The sequence below is a fragment of the Phalacrocorax carbo genome, chromosome Z, assembly GCF_963921805.1.
Source record: "Phalacrocorax carbo chromosome Z, bPhaCar2.1, whole genome shotgun sequence".
NCBI classification, from domain to species: domain Eukaryota; kingdom Metazoa; phylum Chordata; class Aves; order Suliformes; family Phalacrocoracidae; genus Phalacrocorax; species Phalacrocorax carbo.
In genome coordinates this window covers 51,784,010-51,799,252 of record NC_087548.1, presented here as the reverse complement: position 1 = coordinate 51,799,252, position 15,243 = coordinate 51,784,010, and the positions used below count along the sequence as shown (strand labels likewise).

General features: G+C 41.6%; 1 protein-coding gene across 2 annotated transcripts; it reads right to left on the bottom strand.

The window, feature by feature from the left end:
- Positions 1-3,768: 3,768 nt before the first annotated feature.
- On the bottom strand, positions 3,769-13,882 carry CZH5orf63 (chromosome Z C5orf63 homolog). 2 transcript variants are annotated; one of them, XM_064438285.1, is made up of 4 exons: positions 13,773-13,882; positions 8,421-8,541; positions 4,995-5,051; positions 3,769-4,218 (listed from the first exon to the last, which is right to left on the bottom strand). In XM_064438285.1, the coding sequence occupies exons 2-4, from the start codon at positions 8,535-8,537 to the stop codon at positions 4,039-4,041; spliced, it is 354 nt and encodes a 117-aa protein (XP_064294355.1). In that variant the 5' UTR covers positions 8,538-8,541; positions 13,773-13,882; the 3' UTR covers positions 3,769-4,038. The 2 variants fall into 2 exon arrangements, with proteins under 2 accessions (XP_064294355.1, XP_064294354.1); XM_064438284.1 differs by lacking the exon at positions 13,773-13,882 and adding an exon at positions 13,389-13,713.
- Between the last annotated feature and the right edge of the window lie 1,361 nt (positions 13,883-15,243).

The following is a 15,243-nucleotide window of genomic DNA, read 5'->3' as shown; positions in this document are numbered from 1 at the left end:
TGCCAGTTTCCACAAAGTTGCATATGCCTCCATAAATATATATTCAGCAGGGACATATGCCTTCTCATTTTGGGGCTATACTTTAACACATTTGATTAGAGAGATGCATGTGCTGGGAGCATGCTTCATTTATTGCATTCAAAAAGAAGAAAAAACCCTCAAATTTATGTATGATACATTCTTGTTTTTGGAAGATGAAGGTGGCAGACCTGCTAGTCATGCTAAGTCACACAAGTGCTTGTTCAGTTTCGCCACAGGTCAAAGGAAATGGGAAGTAGTTAACTATTTGAGGTAAAATTCTGGTCCCATTGAGGTTAATGAATTACTTTGCCTAGGGGATCACAAATTCACAGGACTATTTTCGGGATGGATAATGGGAGGGAAACGGAAGATGACGCTGAAACACTTCACTGTCTGTTCTACTACTTAGAAGATGTGAACTTTTAGTGTTTACATGTGAAGATAGTCATTGAATGCCTTATTATTCCACTGAGCAGAGCTGCTGGCTTTGGAAGAGAAGGTGGCCTTCTACAGTTTTTCTTTGGTATTTTGTGTTCCCAGAGAAGTTAACAGAGAAGGGAATAACGTCTTCAGCAACCTTGATGCAACCTAATTTTCCAATGAGAAACCTGCAATAGCACGTATGGTCCAAAATGAACTGTTGGCCTCTTGCTCATCACCTTGTCCTGTGGTGCTTTTATCTGGACAGGATTATAGCACAGCCCTTCTTTGAGGTCTGCCACCACACTCCATACTGACATGTTTCCATCTCCTATCTTTGTGCCCAAACTGATGAAAACAGGGCTTCCGCTCCCTTAAAACAGTAGAACAGCAACATCTCAGATACTGCTGAAAGGTTTTGGCAGTCTATCCCATGTTCTGGCTGTGGAAGGACAGGGTGGTGTTTGGAGTGGCTGGCAGTGACCTTCCATACTAGAGAACATTCACCCTGGAGTCCAGGCCTGTTGCTTGCACATGGGTCTACAATGACCTTTCTCACACACTTAAATCTGCTACTTGTGTTGAAAAGGAAAACAGGATTGAGGCACGCACGACACAGGGTTGTGTTTGACTGTACAGCAGAAGAGTGGAGGGAAGCTGCCACCCCTTCTCATTATACATTATACACAACTAAGGCCCATGGCCAGGACTAATGGAAAACCTTCATCTCACTGATAAAGGCTATGCCATAGACAAGGCTATTATAAAAATCCTGTTATCATTCACTTTACAATATAAAGGGGGGGAAAAAATCTGGCACTGGCTACAGAAAAAAACTTCTGCAGTCTGAATGAATAAGGAGCAAGGGATTCATCGTCTCCTGTACGATTAAGAAGTTTACTTTTAGCTTCCTTTTTTTTCCTTCCCCAAACAGACCTTATTAAAAATTAAAAAAAAAAAAAAAAGGCAAATTGCTCTCAGATGGCTATTCCAGCCTGTCAGTGATGTATATTGGGAAATGAGGCAAGTCCACATGACTTCTGGCCTCTGCATCTTTGAGATAATAATGCTACATTTTAGAAAAACACTTGAACTATGGTTGAAAAGTACTGTATGCCAGTTCTCGTATTACAAAACTCAGTAAGGAAAAACCTGCGCCCTCCGTAACCACCTCAGATTACAGAAGGAAAGCAAATGGCACTTGCTGATACAGAGGTATTTCAGACCTATTATTTAACAGTAACTGTGGTACACTTCGAAGTTTGACCGTGGCATTACGAACTGCAGAAAGTACAGAAGCTTTTGTCTCTAGGGTCCTTTCTTCTGTAAATGGTGATGAAAAGCTCTGTGGATAGGGCAAAGCTATGCTGCAACATACAATTCAAGAAGCATCTTGCTATTTCAAGTTTTGGGGTTTTTTTTCCTCATGTTGGGGAAAGCATCACACTTAATGCTTTGCTGGGTTACTCAAGTTCAGTCACTTACTGCTGAGAAGTTTCAGCTTGTTTTAAATATCTGTTCAACCTACTCTTCCTCTACAATGTAAATGACCACAAAAGGGTAAAGCAGAAGGCCCTAAAGGTAAAGTAAGGCTACAAAAGGAATAAACTGGTTACTTAAAGTCCGGATGAGTGTCTTCCTTTAGAACCAAAAGTTGGCTGTAATTTCAGGTTTGGATAAAGCAATTACAGAATTGCTGATGAAAAGCCTTAAATAGGTTTAAGGAGATGCTTATACTTCCAAGCTTCTTTTTAGCTTTTGCAAATCTAGTAAATCTATCCTGTTTGATGCCACTCTCCTTCTGCAGACCTCTTGAGGAGGGTGAAGTGTTATGAAATGGAAGTTTCTGAAGTCCTATCAACTTCAGGGTATAATTAGATGATGTGGCTGAACTTAACTAAAGATCTCTATTATAAAAAGGGCAAAGCTGTCCCTCCTGGGAACTCTTGGATACTTTCAGACTCTTTCCTGAGTGGACTCCAGTTGTTAAACTGAAAAAAGAAAGTTTTAATTCCTCACCCCATTACCCAGAAATTTTTAATCTTGCAGAATACATTAGAATTGGGTTGCAAATGATCTGTCACATGCTAAAGACACTGTAGGATGGGGCCATATAGGAACTGCCCACTGTCACCATAGCAGTTCAGCTGGCTTTTTATTGAACCACACTCCAAAAGCTGAAGTCCGTAATGAATCCTAGTGAACTTCACTTTGCTCTTCTAACTGGGTATTGGCCCCGGATCCTCCCCCCTGTGAAGACACATCTGCCAAGTGTCCCTGTTTAAACTCCTGGTGATGAGAGAAGGCTGAATACCACTGTGGTAGAAAGAACAGAAATGCAGCAGGTAGAGATTAGTTTCTGTATTGAAGGGTCTATTAAATAGACCAAAAATACCAAAAACTTTCTCCAGCGCTTATTACAGACTATTCAACTTAAAACAGTTGACTTTTCCTTGATCTACCTTTCTCCTCATCCTGAAATGTATTTAACTTGGGCATTGTGTCTACCTCACACATTGCCAATGATGCGCTAACAGAACTGCAATAACCCTTGATAAAACTTGCTGATGGATTTGCAGTTGTGTTGCAGACAGAACTGAAACATGATTCCTCACCGAGTGAGGAAGCGCAATGGCTAGACTCAGTTACCACAGAACTCCAGTCTGGAGTTCTTACAGGCACGGTTCCTGTAATATCAGAGAAACATGTTTTCTCTATTCACAGGATTTCTAATGATGGAAAATTATGCCACAAGCATCTCTAAGCAGGGGAAAAGACCACGTAGTAGCATGGATTTTTTTAAGAACATAACTGGAGTCTAAGGGAGTCCCATATCTTAGGCCAGGAAATATTAAAGATACTCTTAGGGATTCTTACTTTCATTTTATACTCTGAAATTAGTAGCATTCAGAGAGATATGTCTGGAGTTAATAAATGCTATTTTCATTACATATTTGGTTCTTTTGGCTCAATTATAGTTCATTCTATTTCTTCTTGTGGCTGGGAGCAACTCAAGCACTAAGGAGCTTAAAGCTTGCTGTAGTACATAAAATAGACTTAAGTGCAAGATACACTCATCCCATTAGAAGAAAAATAAACTATTCAGTGTTCATGTGTTAGTAACAGCTGTATCAAATTGTGATGATTGTTCTAGAGATAGGACTTCGCTTCAGTGAGAGCGTGCCGTCTTTAATCAAGTGTCCTTTTCATTTACAGTAAATGCCCTCTTCCCCATTTCAAATGAGCACTTGGGATAGATTCCTACACTTCTTCAAGGAGGTCTCTTACAGACCTACAGCTTACACGTACTAACAATCCTGAAACACATTTCACTTTATCTGCTGTTATGGAGCAGCATTTATTCTGTCAATGAAAAGCCAGCCTAGGATAGCAGCAAATTAATGGTACAGAAAAGGTTGCTGCTGGTGCAGTTGGGCTGGATGATTCATACAAAATAGAATACAAGTCACTCAAGGTTTTTAGGACACTGGTACCATACGTTCTAAGAAACATAAGGCCAGATAATGAATATTGCTTCTTCACACAATTTATGTTGTACAGTCCATTCAGATCCACACCAGAGCAGCTGCATTTTCTTCACTGGTTTCCATCATTTTGCGACTCCAGCTTCATAAGTTGGTCCTCAAACTTCTGAATGTCTACTTGATGCTTCATTAGGAACTTCCCATTTAAATGAAAAACAGGTATGTCATATTTGTATTTATCATACCAAGCTGAGTTCTCTGGAAGGGTAATATCCACCTCCTGCAAAATAAACTGTGACAGAAAACAAATATATTAGTACCTACCGGACACTGAAAACCAATACCTACTTGTCTTTTGGTCAATATTTTTTTCAGAAGTGCAAGGCTGTTTTCTTTGTACTTTTGGATTTATTCTTCCATGTTGTAGGCAACTGCCCATTTTGTGGGTGCAAAATATATGTAGCCACAATCCTTAGCTGCGTATCTGTAAAGGACTCGCTCCCTAGCCCAGGACAATATTCTTGATCCTCTGGGCAGAACAACACGACTGTGAGCGCCAACCACAACAAATATGTAGCTGGCAACACAACAGCTGCCTGTTAAGCAGCAGAGTGCAACACCTCTTAACGCTTCCGTTAACACTTTCTTCCTTCAAGAAAGATGAAAACCTGGTTGAAGAATGGCAAAAACTGCAATCACGTATAGTTCAAATACTTGAATATTTGACTCACTAACATCCTTCCCAAATGATTTATTACCTGCCTCATAAAAGTTGTAAACTCCCCTACCAGACAAGGCAAGAGTATTTACAAAAGCAGTGCTTTTAAAAACTACTGTGATAAGGTGTATATTGGTTTAGTTTGCCAATACTTAATTTGAGTAGCATTGTCACAAAATGCTTTTGGATAATGAGTTTTATGGAAATCATTGCTGAAATTGTCTTGAAGAGGTCACCCATGAAAGAATAATGGATGCAAATAAATCCAAGCAATTTTCTTTTACAAAGAAAGAATCCTGATTAACTGTTTTTTCTATATAGAGAATGTATACAGTATTGCAATACATTACCCTTCTCTTATACGGCTCAAGCACTTCTTTTGCTTCATCACATAGAGGGCATGGTTTCTAAAGGAAAATATTCAGATCAGCTTGAAGCATACCATAAAACACACACATCATTTTTACTGTAGAGTAACATACACAGACAGGAGTGATCATAACTGTAAGTGTGGTTCCCTCCCCCATACCACCCTGTCATACTGCTTTCTAAATCTTTATTTTATCAGTGCAGCATGGATGAAAAAAACCCACAACTGTTCACCCAATTAATTTAATTAATTAAATTAATTAATCACTTGCCATTATTTTCTCATGGTGCAAATCAACAGTTTTCAACGGCTCTTCTAAAGGCCGATTCAAGGGCATGGTTTGGAAGGTCATGCACAGCCCCCTTGTTTTGGTCAATAGCAATGAAGAGTCAAGCATTGCCATCACCAGCTGAAAACAACTGCAAGTACCACTCTTGATAGAAGAATTTCCCTTGATAGAAGGGGAATGAGGAATTCACATGAGTAATTTCTAATCTGTTTCAGATAGAGTCACTTGGGTCAGATCAAAGAGCAGAAGAAGGTGATTTAAGATAACATGGCTGATTTTGCCTGAAAGAAATTAAGTATGATCCTCCAACCTGCAGAGCTGGGAGGATAGTAACCTCCCACAGGGAGAACTGGCCAAACAGCTGCAGTGTTTTGACCTGCGACAGGTCAAAGAAAACCTCTCACTTCTGAAAACTCCCTGGTCTTCCACTACAGTTATACAGCTGAGCTCTGCTGATGATGCAGCATGATCATTACACCTGTGTGTACCTCAAGAGTGACGCACATGAGGACATGTTGCTTCAGTGTTTGGCAGAATGGCAGAATTTGGCCTATACTTCACACAACAAAGCATACAGTGGTGAAGGTGATGGCTCTGTCCCTCTGCGATGGAATACCTCTCACAGCTGGAAAAGACCTTCTCCTCTCCCTCCTACTTACTAGGAGCAGCCTTCCTAGGGCTTGTTTAAACATGGACTTGATCTGAAACAGCTACTTCTTATTTTCTGCATGTGAATTAACTACTCTACTTTTAATTCACATCTAATCTAAATTGTTTTTCCCACACAGACAAATCCTTATGCTCTGAAAACCTATGCAAGATGCTAAAGATCAACAGCCCTGTGCTCTTGCTAGTTCTTGTCATGTTTGGAGGGATTGATTTACCTGATATTGGTGACTGAAAGAAATGATCCTGCACATGAGTTTTGTAACATGCCAGGCTCATTAGAGTTAAAGGAGGACATACTTGGTTCCCCTAGGCCTGTGGGGAGCTTTCTAACGTAACAGTCACATAAAAGCATTTGACAAACTATGTTGACTCTTAGCAAAGAGTACATTTTTATTTCTGCTCTGATAGCAAGCTTAAGCACTATGCGGTACTAATAAAATTTGAACTGGTTTAAAATCAGATAGTGAACTCTTTCAACTACCAGTGAAATCTGTTTAAACAGTACATTTACATCAGTACATATTTTTCAGTAGAACAGTGCAACAGCAGGTCTCTGCCATCACTTGCTTTATGTTAATTTGCAACAGGGCTGCCTGGATAAAGCTGTCTTGGACAGCCTTCTCTCTCAGATGTATCTTACAGTGGCAAAAGGGACTCCTACTGCTGAAGTAGCAAAAATCCCTTCCCAAAGTGACATATGCTGTGCTGAGAGCTAGATCTGTTGGACAATACACATGGTGGAAGCGACAGTTTTATTTCTCCAGATAACTGCCATTTATGCTGCCTACTTAGACCGCAGTTTTCTGGTCATTTTAAGCTGGCACTGATGCTGAAGGAAGCAGACCCATCTTCCTGTCACTGCTTCTTTTGTGCTGGTATAAGCACTCAAAATAGCTGCACAGTAGAGCTACACAGGAGAGCTGATCTGAGATAATAGTGATCTTGAAAAAAAAAAAGAAAGTTTGTTTTTTTTAACCTGGAGCAGTTGTTGCACAAATGCTTGTGTTGGCATGAAAGGAACCTGTGAGGGGAAAACCATTTGGTAGTGCTACCTTCTATTGGTTTGAAGTGGCTGCAGAAGTCACAGCCCCCTCCTGCCTTCTCCTCCTCTTTTCTCCTATTCTTAAAAATAGGAACGAGGGAAAAAGGAGTTAATTAGCATAAACTAAGAGCGGTGATTAGATTTATTTTAAAGTAGCCTGCATTTTGCTTTGCAGTTGCAAGTGGTATCAGATATGAAAAACATTTTAGGTTAAAAACACATTCAACAAGAGGTCACTTAAGAGAAGTACTTGAACTCTGCTATTAGAAAATTTTATTTCAGACAGTGTCTTACTAGTTAGAAATTTTAAGACATAAGAATCATACAAAGAGCTTTTTTCCAATCATTAACCCAAAGGTAAGCTCATTATTCCCTACTTTATCACATTTAGATTATGGATGAGTTCGTGCTAAATCCGGCAAGGGGAGAGACAGCTGTAACTTTAAAGTGTAGTTCTTCTTATAGTATGCATTGCTCTGATTAATAAACAGATGGTAACCTTTTATTTTTTAACCTATTCATATGTTGCATAAAGGAGTTTAAACACTCCTTTATGGCTATGGATGGAATGAACAAACTATGCAAGGGGAAGAAATTATTTTAGTTGCATCCATCTCCAAGAAATACTGTCATAACAATGTCAACATTCTCAGTGCTTTACATTTCTAGTTATTCTTCTCTTGAAGGCTACATCAACCACACAAATGCAGCACAGCCTGCCATGTGCCATCTTATCTAAAAGTGCAGAAGACCTCTGCAGGTAACACAGGCTCCTGATAACAATTCGTGGAAGGCGACCATTCACAAATGACCGTTCCTGCTCATCACATCTGTTTTCTAAATACGCGTAAGAATCCTATCTGCTCATGCCACTGACAAACTTAGGCCTGCATTTTATTCCTGTTAGTGCTACACAGCCAATAAAGCAAAAAGAGGGGAAAGCACGATCTACTTTTTCCTCATGCACTAGCAATGCTACTTGGGTGTATTTTCAGTCTCACAGGTAGTGCTGAAATTAAAACGTGAGCCCTCTGAAAAGCCTACTTTGGCTGTTGATGCTTGTCCTGGGCAGATTATGTATAACAGCTTATCTTTGTTCTCCATTTCCAGGATGAAACACTGGCAGTTTGAGAACAATTTTCTACTAGCAAACGGGCCTTAGTGTCCAAGTGTCACTGAGTCACAACTTCCTTCATTTGTTGATTGTAACTACTTGCTTGCTACAATGAGAGTAGGACTGTGCTGTAAAGCCTGGTGTAAAAGACATCCCCAAAGTAAAATGCCCAATACTACACAAATTTGAAGGGGACAAAAAGCATGGCTAAGCCTTTTCATCTGGGATTCATGTACACCAAAACTGAAAAATATGCAGTCTTGCCTAGCTTTATTCTGTAAACAACTTTTACCTTGGTGAATAAAGTCAACACTGGCTTGTTTGTGCTGGCTGAACAGAGCTGTCTCCCCAGTGGGCTGGATGAATGTCTTGCTAGTTGCAGTGTTCTGCTCAGAAAACAAAGCACCATCGTCCTATTAAGGCAAAAATAAAATGGTTAATTATTTTGTGGCCAGCTATAGCTCATTAAATTTAATGTTAACATAAATGTGATACTTCAATCGCAGTTCTAAAATACACACAATCAAACCATTTCCCAGGATTTTTATGTTCACTGTATCAACACATTAATCAGAAAAATGGCTTACTGTGCAGCAGGCCAGAAACACTGCATAGCTCAAGAAGTGTAGCTCCATTAAAAAAAACAACAAACAAACAACTATGCTTTCTTGCTGAAATGCCTCTTTTAAATTCCCTAACACAAATGCTGACATAAATGCATTATGCTGTTTCAACCATATAGATGCCAGTAAGAATTACATGATATTAACAAAATGGAAAGTGCTGTGCTTTGAACCTCAGTAATCTTGCTGCAGCGCTTGACAAATTCTACTTACTCAGAATTATTCCATCAAAAAATTAATCTGTGCCTAATCAGAATATTAATATAATGCTTTCTGCAGTGAATAAAAAGCTGCAGCCAAGATGATATAACTTGGTAATATTAAAAGCATGCACATTGCCCTGAGTCCTTCCTGCAACAGCAAAATAATTTATGAAAAATGTTGATAGGTTTGTGATTTATTTGAGAGAGTTTAAGTAAAGTCGGTGCTGTTGAAGGGTACCATATTGGAGTTTTGAAGACACCTGTTCGTAATAACACTAATAGCAACAGTGCTTCCCCCAAACTTGTGTCTCAGTGGGACCTTTACAAAGCAGTTTGGGACTGAAGGGCAAAAATGAGAAGCAAAAGAGAGTCTCCACAGAGACTACTGGCAGATGTGACACTCGACATCAGAATTTACACCAGGAAAATCAAGTCCTTTTTACATAAAGCCAAAATTTTTCTGTTCAGGTACAAATTACCTGTAGTCCTAACTACAACTAACCAGAAAGACACAATGTAACGGCACAAGTTCAAATAACTTAACTGTGAGAAACAGATGAGCATGTTCTAGGATGTTCAGTAAAAAAGAGCCTAGTGCATTCACTGAGTCTCTCAGTACTAATACTATATTGTTTTGTTTTGAGAGGGAGAGTTTTGCCAGCATAACCACTAAGAACCAAAACATGGCAGTGGACTCTAAACTTAAGCCCACTTAACTGCTATGTTTCTAAGCAACAACCAGAAGTAAAATCAAATGGGTGACATGACACTGCTCTACCACCCTTACTGCACTGTCAAAGACACCTTTTCTTAAATTCCAGAAGACTCTAGTAAGGGTAACTTGTCACGTTTCCAGAAGAAGTATCAACAGAGTGAATACAAAGAAAAGGTAACACTTTGAAAATTATAGCCTGAATTTTATAATTTCAGATGTTAGGAAAGAATCAGATTATTTTCTTTGACCACATAAAAATAAAGTTGTCTAAAACAGAGTATTCTGCAATGAACAGGCTTTAGGTTTACTCTTTAGTTTGGGACAGAAAGGGTTCTTCATCTGTATGTGTCAGGCTTGATACCAGTACGAGTCAGCTGTGGCAATAGAGCAGTACGCTTGCTGTCACTGAAAAATTGCAGGTGACTAGCATGGCACACACTGCCATTGGTCACAGTCCTGGGCAGCTGCTGCATTTGTTTTACTTGGCGAGGTGGAAATCTAATTGTCCAGGATTTTACATAGTAAATGCAAAAATAAGCTTGGAACCTTTTGGAAAAATGCAAATCTGGATGACACTAAATAGCCTCAGTCATAGAAATTTTTACGTCCACAGTAATAGGTGCCCAGAATGGATGTGTTTTTGGCATAAAAAAATGCAGCACGTCAGCCTGTTCACATGCAAGATAAAAATGCCAAAACCACATTCTGGCAAGTTTTTAAATGAATGCTTTTGTTGCCAGCGTCGCAAGCCAAATTTTGTGCCTTCAAAACAAGGAAAATGCCCCCAAATTGTTCTATGAACAGCAGAATGAATAAAGCATAAATGTCCATGTATTGAGGAATATATACACATGTGTATAAAATGGCCCTGGTTCACTCCTTTAAACCCCCTTTTTTGATCCCTTCACCCTCTGGTAAATTGGAGTCCAGCAGACAACTCCTACCAGAGCATCAACTGAAGAGGCATGAATAAGACAGTATCAGTACCAAAGCTTCAAGATCTCACAAAAAGAAATAAGCTAGCACAGTCTCTTACTTCCCTACCAATTTTAAACAATTTCAAGCAACACTGTCTTTGGAATTCAGGAACAAATCTCCATTGACCGGTACTACTGCTGAAGCAAGAGTCTGCTGTGTCCAAGGTTAGCATAAGACTGGATGTGTCATTTTATACATAGCCTGAAGAAAACAGAGTCCTGCCTGTCAATTTATCCACCTACATAGAATGATACTAAGGCCATACTGTAATGCCAGTTACAAAAAGACTCAAAGGACTACTCCCAACTTATAAAATGATGCCAGTTTCTGTCCAGGCCCTAGTCACGCTCTGCTCTTCCATCAGCATAAAGCAGCCTGAGACATCTAGACCCGAGGGAGGGTGAGATACTGTCAGATGGCATCATGCTCCCACAGTACAGATGATACAGCCTGACCTCCCTATGCTTCTGAAGCCTGCAATTGCCAGACAGCATCATTAGGAAGGAGAGCAGTCAGACCTGCTGCATTTAACCTGGGCTAAAGCACAGTCCAACTTCAGCTTCAAAGGACTGCAACTAAGGCTCTACCCCCATAGAAATTTGCTTTAAAATCAGCAGAATTCACTAATCTTATTTTACTAGATTAAGTAAAAGGTTGTGGATAAAACCAAATAGCAGTGGTTTTGCACAAACACTGAAGGGTTCTAATATTGTGAAGGGTTAAGTATAGTTGCTATTGATCAGGAGCCGATAAAAGCAAATATCCAGTCACTCATCAGGAAAATCTACTGTAGCAGCTCAATTTGTCTGAACACATCACAGAGCCACACAGGTGTTTAGTGCATGCACACCACTACTGTGCGAGCAAGCGGGTTCCCAACACTGGCCCGCACTAAGCTGAGCAACACTTCTGGAATGCAGAGCTCCAGCCTCAGAGGTCCCTTCCACATCCCTGTCATTACTGACAAAAAGAAAGGGAAGCATCGCACAGATGCCCCACAGCATTCATCTCCTGCTCACATCTGTATCGTATCTGTCTTTTGTTATGAAGAAAACATACTAAAAGCACACACGAAATCTTTCAACATTATTCTGGAGCTCTCTTTAGCCTACCCTCAAGTAATTACAAAGATTTGTTTGATGAACAAAATTAATACATAAATGTAAAGAAGGATGCTTGCGAACTTCAGAACTTAACCTCCCCTATACTACAATGCTACAGAATGATTTAACAGAGGATGCTCTTAAGTCCGGACTTGGCCCATGCTATATTTTGCAAAGCCAAACTGGACTAATTTCCTGTTAAAAGAATTTCCATCACCTAATAAATCCTCACCTGCTGGAAAAATAAAATGTGACACTAAAATAAGCCATTATTTAGATAAGATAATTATGCACAGAAACATTGTCTCACCATCAGTCAAGAAAAGACAAGCATGGCTGATTTTTTCTCCAACTATGTACCTTTTAATGATGCTATATACTCTTAAATAATCTCAGCTTCAAGTCACCAATATACTCTTGCTCTGTGGTTCTGAATGTTTTATATGCGTAATTATAAACATATTTGGAGAGGATTATGTCCCGTTTTCCATGGGTTTGTATACATACGCATGAGAATGAAATTATTATCAACTTTCAGGCATTTCTCTGTATACACTTTACATTCACATAGTATTTGATTTTGGAACCCTAACATGGGTTTGACAGAAGATGGGGATTGCCTGGACAAATCACACCTCTTTCTGCAAGGTAACAGTAACACATCAGGAGCACGGAAAATCCCTGTCTTAAAGAAACTTTGTAAGTGTCTATTAAACTGACTCTTAACCTCCATTAAATCCTCGTTCTAGTATGGCAAAGGAGTATCAACTGAAGGAGAATGGGCAAAGCTAGCAGACTCAAATGTAAGAATACATGCCGATGGCCCAACTCAAGTGATGGTTTAAAACAGCCTTCTTCTGTTGTCCCTCATTCAGAACAAGCTATGGTCATCAAGGAAAGCAAACTTGCTGGCAGTCTGCTCTTTTCAGTTTGATTACTTACCAGGGAAATGCTGAAAATAACATATGGTGCCACAAGAGACCAAGAAGCATACCTGAGTAGGGATGCCAAATTCTGTAGTTGTTGAGGTCCCCACAAGGCTTTTACCCTACCAGCGTTTCAGAGGAGGCATGCAAAATACAGGAGAATCCTGAACTTCTTTTTGCAAACACACATAACACTGAAGATCTTTAGGGAATAATCAGGTTTTTACATCAACTCAAAATTCAGTAACGTCATCAGTAATACCACTTGTTTCTGTAAGCTGCTGTTATATATCAATCAACGCATATTTCCACACATTTTCTCCTCCAAACCACAGTAATTGGGGTAAATCCCACAAACCCATTGCACTCCATCCCAGAAAGATTTAAAAGCATAATTTCATCCTAATGTGCAACAAATTTTGTTTAGTGATCCCTCCAGAGGTATCCATTCTAGACTCTGGTCTGAGGCCTGTAGTCCAAATTTCGGACAATTTAAAAAACACCCAATAGGTTGCTGTAATGGCCACAAGGCCATTTCTGCAGACAAAAGAACTCGCATATACAACGGACCGTTACCATAAAGTAAAACTATAACAGAGTTTAAATGCCTGTTTTAAACATCTCCAGTTGAAAACTTTCCAGCCAAATGACCCATTCCCCGGCAGGGGCAGCCAAACCGGGTGAGGGGTGTGTCCAGAGGTCTTCCCGTTACCTCATGCGGTGACAAAGCCTGCTTTCTTGGGATGGTGTTTTCTAAACCGGCAACGCCCTCTACAGATTGGAAAGTCACAGCCCACGAGAAGGGAAGGCGAGGGCCGGCGGCACGGTAGTGCTGCCAGTCCGGGCTTCAGCTGCCGCCCGCCCTCCAGGGCGGCCTCCTCAGGCCCGGCGCCGGCAGCGGCGGCCGCCCCGGCCCGCCGCAAGGCCCGCGCCCGCCGCTCTCGCACCGCCAGCGCCGGGCAGGCCCCGGCGGCCCAGGCCCCGCGGCGCGGCCCGGCGCGGCGCTCGGCAGCAGCCGGCCGGCGTTACCCCGGGCGGGCGCACCGGGGCGGACGCTGAGGAGGCCCCGGCAAGCGCCGGACCCACGGACACCCACCTGGCGGTGGCCGACTGCCGCTTCCCTCCGCCTCCGGGAAGGACGCGCAGCCTGGGCGGGCCCAGCCCGGCGGGAGGCAGCACTTGCCGCCGCTTCGGCGCCCCCCGCTGGCCGCGCGGCCTCCGCGGCCTCCGCCGGGCCTTCCCCGAGCGCTGCCCGCGCGCCCCCGGAGCCCCTTCCCCGGGGGCTGCCAGCTGCCCCCCAGCCTTCTTTCTGTAAGGGGCGACCCTCCACAGGTCTGCCCCGCGGGTGCGGTTTCCCCGGGTACCGCTGATGCCCTCCTCGGCCCGGGGAGCCCTGCCGCCGGCCCTGCCCGTGTTACCAGGGGCTAGGTGCTCGGACAGAACCCGGCCCCCCCTTAGTGTTTCTTTTTCTGCTGGAGAGGGTTTCTGGCTCGCGTCCTCCGTCCCATGCCGCACTGAGCAACCGGGCTTCTCTTGCTCTCTGCCCTCTGCTGTGTACCGAAAAGCAGCCAGCTGCCTCATTGGCTTCTCATCCGTATGGATGGGTGCACAGGGCCTGGGTTTTGGCTGCCCATCAGGCTAATAAAGGAATACCTCTAGATATAATAGAAGAAAAACCCCCAAACCCAAATTATTAGAGTGTATCATTAAAACACAAAGGATCACAATAACAAAAGCACATAGGGATGATAAGAGAAAGGTGTGGGGGAAAAATACACTGCAAAGTTCTAGGCAGCACAGCGAGAAAGGCAGAGATTTTCTGTAAACAAAGGGCCAGTCCTTCAATTCTTTTGCTCGTGCTGCTTCTGTTGGCTTCAAATAGCGTAAGCGGTCTTTAGTATCTTTCCTTTAAAACTGCAATAAGTTTAACGTAATAAAAGAAAGCAGTGGACCTAGATTGTCTTTTTGGTAGTATGTATTTCAGTTTTAGTGAGACTTTCCACTTCCCTGTGACTCAGGCAGCAGCACTGTAGATAAAAGAGATTTTTATTAAAGATGTGATAAGTTGCTTTCTTAATTTTTACCTTTTAAAATTTAATGCAGGCAGGTAGTCATGACTGAGCATAACACTGGGAAAAAGAGTGGAAGACTACAGACATCCATGCTAAACATGATATTCTACTATTTTCATTAACAACTTGAAGCATTACATGGTATGTGTGCTAAGAAAAATAGTGATATGAAGCTGGGATCAAACAATAATATTTTGGAGTATATGGATAAATCCAAATTAAATTGGAAATAGGCTCAAATTAACACAATGGGATTCTATAAAAGCAGGAAAGAGATTAATTTGAAGCAGTTATAAAGCTGACAGTCCCAGGGAGAGCTCTTTCCCTGCTGAATTAAATTGCCACATTCCTGTCTGAAACCATGAGCTTTTTGTCCCTTCTGTTGTGACAGATACTTGGCCACAGGAGAGGGCCCCTGCATAAAGAAATGTTTAGTGTGCCCTTCTTTACTTTTGATGCTCTATTTGACCGTTGTGCAGTGTTTTAGTTGTCAGG

Bases quoted from the DNA above. Each gene is read 5' to 3' on its own strand.
- CZH5orf63 (XM_064438284.1), bottom strand. The intron at 5,052-8,420 runs GTAAAAGTTGTT...ATTTTCCTTTAG, and splicing joins TGTTGACTTTATTCACCAAG to AAACCATGCCCTCTATGTGA. The intron at 4,219-4,994 runs GTAATGTATTGC...TTTCTGTCACAG, and splicing joins TTGAGCCGTATAAGAGAAGG to TTTATTTTGCAGGAGGTGGA.